Here is a 5,523-nt window from a genome sequence, read left to right on the forward strand (position 1 = left end):
ACCACCGCGGCGGCGGGAGGATGCGGGCAGGACAGAGGGGGAGCCCGGGCCGCTCCCGCACAGCGGCGGAGCCGCAGCGGCGCCGGCACCTCCCCGGCACACACCCCCCAGCCGAGAGGGTGAGTGGGACACGGTGCTCGCCCCGCCGCGGGGAACCTGGCGCCTCGAGGGTCGCTCCTACCTGCCCGGGCTCGCTGCGGTAGGCGAAGGCGTAGACCCGCTCGGCGCTGATGTTCACGGCGCCCCGGTAGACGCGGCCGAAGGCGCCGGGAGCGGGGTTGTCCCCGGGGCCGCCCCCCGCTGCCGCCGCTGCCGCCCAGAGCAGGGCGCAGAGCAGAGCCCCGGCGCCCGGGGCTGCCCTCCCGGCCATGGGCTCCTTCCTGCCGACCCCGCGGGGCGCCCGGACTGTGTGTCCCCGGCAGGGCGGGAGGCGAGGTGCTTTATCTGCGATTTAAATAAATAGCTCGGCAGCACGGACGAGAGGCGGCGGGGGCAGCGCCGCACACCCCCGCCCCTCGCCCGGGGGACACCGAGCAACTTTCCCCGGGGAAGGACCCTCCGCCGACCGGCGGGGCGGGGACGGGAGGGGAAGGGAAGGGAGGCTGGCCGGCGGGCTGGCCAGCCCAGGGGAGGAGGGTCTCCTCTATGTGACCGGCCCCGAATTCTGAGCCTGGCTTAGCAGCCAATTGTCACGGAGCCTTTCCTGTTGGGGAGCCGTGTCGTGAGCGCAAGGACACGCTGGCATCGTCAGGCACGTGGGGATCAGCACCTGCAGGGCTTCAACACTCCCTGCCCACCGCGTTAGGGGCATCCTGGCTCCATATTCTGCCGGCTTGCTGGAGCTGCCGCTCGCACCTGCAATCCTGTATGGGGCGCTCCCTAACCTTTATTTTTGGCATCTCTTAACTTTGGGATAAATGCTGTCGTCCTTTAGTGCAGCCTAAAGGTGCGAAAGACAGCAGCAAATGTAATTTCATTAATCTGAAAATGGCTTGGTGCATGTCTTTTTTGCGTCATCCATGGGACTGGCTACAAACCATACTGTGATGCTCTTAACCTTTTCAGCAAGATGAGAGCGATACTGTTGGGCTGTGAAAAGGCAAGGGATCTCTCTCTCATGGGTTAATTCTCCTATGGTCTTCTGTTGAAAACACACCTAGGAAACACATCAGATCCCATGGCATAGGGATGCATTTCTAAGTCCAAGAAAATAGACTTTCAGGAGCCACAGTTTTATAAAGTCAGCCTGCAGTCTCCAACTGTAGTGACTCTGACCCCAGAAGCTTTCCACAAGTTGTGGGTTTTGTTTTCAAGGCTGAGAGATTTCCTTGGGGGGGGTCACTTGTTGTCTTTGGAGGAAAAGTTGCAAAGCTCAGCAAAACGAGCCAGCATGCCTTATGCTGCCATTTTGATCTCCGGGCCCTTGTGTGATTTCTGCCAAGAGAAAAAACTAAACAATTGTTAGTTCTGTTTGTCTCGAAGCAGGGTTCAGCTCACCCTGCCTTATGTTAGAGTCCCAAGAAGTATCATTAAGGCTAAAATAAACCACTTGCGATCTGCTGGAAGATGGAGAATTCAACACAAAGATTTTGCCTGGAATATCACGCTCTGCAGACCAGGAGACTTTATGACTCTATCTTGCCTCTTAACAGGACATGGCATGACCAGTCCTAGGGGACTTCAAACTGGCAGCACTGGGAGACATGTGGCTTCCCCTCTCTACCCTGTAGAGTCCAAGGCTCCTGAACCCTACAGCTTCTTTCTCACCCACTGCTCTCTGTAGATGCACAGGTCCCTCTGCCAGGGCCAGCAGCCCTCTAGCATGTGCTGGAGGGAGGACACTACAAAACTCATCTTCTCCCAGAGAGTGGAATTCAGGCAACAGGAGGAGGTAAAGCAGGTAAGGGGCATGCCTGGTTCCTCAGAGCAATGTGACCCATGGCACCAAAGATGGTGTTCTGCAAACCAAGGTAGCTGTGGCAGCTGCAAATAAATTTTGTGTCATTTGATGTCATGGGTATTTTCAGTGATTGGGATATCAGTGCATTATCCCTCTCTAGTTGTGTTGGTTTCATGGCAAAAGAGAGGCTCTTCATATAGTCCAAATTTTCCAATGCAGAGTTATGTTATTCTTAAAGTGCTTTCCCTGATTAGATGTACATTATGGTATCTTACCAAACACTACACATTTTCCCTCATTTTTAATTTGAGAATTTAAGTTTTCCAAGTGTTATACATTGTTCTTATCTTAATTTCATCTCACTATTTTGAGGCTCTTTCTGTGATTTAGCAATGGTAAACCTTTGTTCAAATCTTTGCCTTCAAAATATGGTACTGCTTGACTTGGTGCTATTCGCAGAAATTTGAAGTCAAAGGTCAGCTCCAATACTCAAGTTGCTAATGAAAGTAAACAATCCTAGCAGACAGATAAAATCTTTTGTTTGATATACCTTCCTATTGACAGGAAAATATCCAGTGCACCAGTTTGGGAATTACTTCTAAATCACACACTCCTCTCATGTTAATACCATCTGAGATCAATTTGCATTTATAAGAGTGGTGTTCAAGACCATGACAAAAGCCTTACAGAATCAAAACATGTTTCACCTATCCCTTTCAGCACTTACCAAGTCACTTATCTTGGCAAAGAAATAAATTAGGTTAGTTTGACATGATTTGTTCTGGACAAATGCAGAGTCCCTGCTGCTCATCACTTTACTGTTATTTAGTTGCTTGCGCACTGTTTCATTACTTTTCCAGATAACAAATGGAGGTTGGCTGATTTATAACACTTCACTCAGACCCTTTGATGAAGATGAGTAGCCCATTTTCCCTTTTCATTACACCTGGATCTTGTTCTTGAAGGGCAGCATGTACTTTGGAAGAAAGAACCGATCCCTCTAAGAGACAGTATTCTCATCCAGATACACCATGAATCTGAATCAGTGGAAGTGATCTTTTCTTATATATGCCACAGTACTCTGGCATCAAGAGGCAGCAAGGACCAGATGCTTCCTAAGGGACAGGAATCTGAGTGTCACAACACAGAGAGGAGAGAGAGAGGCAGAGCAGGGACCTCATCAGCCAGGGCCCCATCCCATGAGCAAGACAAGCCAGGATATGGAATCAACAAAGTCCAGATTGGTGGACAAGTCAATAGCAATGGGATAGATCTGAGATCAACATAAATTAGTGACTCAGGTCTGGTGATGGCAGTCAGGGACACACAGAGTCCTATCAGCAGCAGGTGAGTCCCCAGCAGTGAGGCAGATCTGAGGTCTGGCCAGGAATCTGGCCAGCCAATCCGGGCCAAAGGGATACAGACAGGGCTGTCACATGGCTGTAGCTCCAGCTCAAGTATAGCTGAGGACCAGAGCCTCACCTGAAATGCAGCTGCCTTGTGAGGGGGAAGAGAGGCCTTGCTGAATCCTCCCCGAAGCCCTGATGCCAAAGCCACTGGAGGGAAGAAGGACAGCCCTCAGCTGTGCTGTTTCTAGGCTGCCCATGAGCCCAGGGTGCCAAACCTCCAGAAAAGGGGATGATGCTCTTGGACTTTTGTCTCTGGCTGTGTGGAGGGCACATATTTTGTAGAAGGACCCACTTTTCCAATACAAATAAAGCCCAGGGTTGTGAGTATCTCAAGGGAAGGAGGAACTGTGCTGGATGAGAGGCTCACGAGAGTGTGGTTTTGAGTTTTTTATTGACTTTTTTTTCTCTATAGCACAAAAGCAGAAAATCTCATTGCTGTTGGGAACAAAATAACAACAAAAAAACCCAACCCCAAACCACTAAAGAAACTACATTTTCCCTGGTAACCATGGCTGCAAAACCATCCAGGATAGAGGATATTACAAAGGAATTCCCTAAATCATACCAACTTAGAAAGAGAAATAGTGTAAATGTATAACAAACCAAATTGTTTGGAAACCTGATGATTTAAAATTACTGTTTGCATATGTAGTCTCTGTATTATGTAAGCTCCTCTGCGGGTTAATAGATGCTCAGCTGGCTTCTGCAGAGACAATGCCATATTTTCAGACTCTGCTGAAAATGCAGTGTGAAGAATAATGAGAAGTGAAATGTAGACAGGCTTTAAAGATGTCTGATAGAACTTTTCTTATAGGTGGGCAAAGTGCTTGAGAATATGCTGCTTGAATGAGAATTGTCTCTGACTTGTATCATATTTGCTTGTGTTAGGTATTTAACATTTATATTTGATTGTAATTAATAAAAGCAGAGGGGTTTAAGAGGTTTCAAAATAGATGATGTAATGACACATCTATAAATAACTATGCCCTTTTTGCTTTTTTCTTCAGTAGGCCTTGCTCTTCAAGACAGTTTAAAGCACTATGTTAAGAGAGAATTCCAGATGTGCCCTTGATTTATACTTTTGGCTTCCAAATTTTCAGACCAACACAGAATAATGAATTGCATTGCATGGATTTCTCTTCCCACCGGCTCTGATGGTTCTCTTCAGGTGCATGTGGTACCTATGCTGAGTGTCTAGATGGAAACTGAAGTCATGCAACCTCCACATTTGCAGCACTTCCTTACAGGTAATTGCTGGAAGTATTTTTCTAATGCTCTTTTCTCCCCTCATGATTTCCATCTTCTCCATGTATGCAAAACAATTCCTTCCCCCAGTACATTAACCATTACCATCTGCACCCTCACACAAATCTTTTTACAGTGATGCTGGTAAAGCCAGAAGTACATTGATGGGGACCCTAAGCACCAGGAAATCTTGGTGAAGTAGAAAAAGTTTTGGATGAGAAGATGATAAACCTTATGCCTTCACTTTCCATCTCCCACAGACAAAATATTATGCTCACACTGTAAGACAAAATGTTAACTGTAACCCTTTGGAGCAATTACATCACATCTTCACCTTGTGGCAGGGAAGTGGAGGTTCTGTGGCATATTCTGGAGTATTCTGCTTTGTGGAAACCAGAAATTCCTTGTGGCTACGGAGGTACACCCTTCCTCGGTGACACAGCTAACGAGATCTGTTTGTTAAATTTAAAAAAGGGTCACTCTTTAATTTCCTATCACCGTAATTCACGGATTGTGTGACATTCTGCTCTGAACTACCTCTATAACAGCATCTGAAATACGTTTTCGCACAGGGAAATTTCCAAGGCTTCCTCAGAGGGACACTGAGAGGTATCTCTGGAGGGTATTTGCAGCGAGGAGAAATAACAGTGAAGTGAGTGAGTAGAAACAATTGATGCGAGGCGAGCTGGAAGACAAGTGAGAGCGCCGGGATCAGCTCCTGAGGGAGCGGGCTGGGGCGGCCGAGGCACTGCTGCGCTCACAGGAGGCGGGACAGGCTGTCCCCTGCAGCCCTGAGGGAGGCGGGGGCAGAGGCTGCTCCCTCACGGAGAGCCCGAGGGGTGCAGCAGCCGCGCTGCCGCTCCGTCGTGCGGCGGGGCCGGGAAAGGGAGGAGAGGGAGGAGAAGAAGAGGAGGAGGAAGAGGCGGGCAGAGGAGGCAGCGTTCCGCTCCTCCCCTCAGGGCGGCCCGA

General features: G+C 49.0%; 1 protein-coding gene across 2 annotated transcripts in view; it reads right to left on the reverse strand.

Annotated features, from left to right (window-relative positions):
• Positions 1 to 561, reverse strand: part of SIDT1 (SID1 transmembrane family member 1) — a 41,418-nt gene extending 40,857 nt beyond the window's left edge. The window contains exon 1 of one of the 2 annotated variants that reach the window (XM_058840516.1): positions 182 to 561. In XM_058840516.1, coding sequence (XP_058696499.1) covers positions 182 to 370 — 189 coding nt within the window. In that variant the 5' untranslated portion in view covers positions 371 to 561. The remainder of the gene's footprint in view (positions 1 to 181) is intronic. The other variant, XM_058840523.1, reaches the window with a different exon arrangement.
• Positions 562 to 5,523: the final 4,962 nt, after the last annotated feature.

The sequence above is a fragment of the Poecile atricapillus genome, chromosome 1 (genome assembly GCF_030490865.1).
Source record: "Poecile atricapillus isolate bPoeAtr1 chromosome 1, bPoeAtr1.hap1, whole genome shotgun sequence".
Classification (NCBI taxonomy): Eukaryota; Metazoa; Chordata; class Aves; order Passeriformes; family Paridae; genus Poecile; species Poecile atricapillus.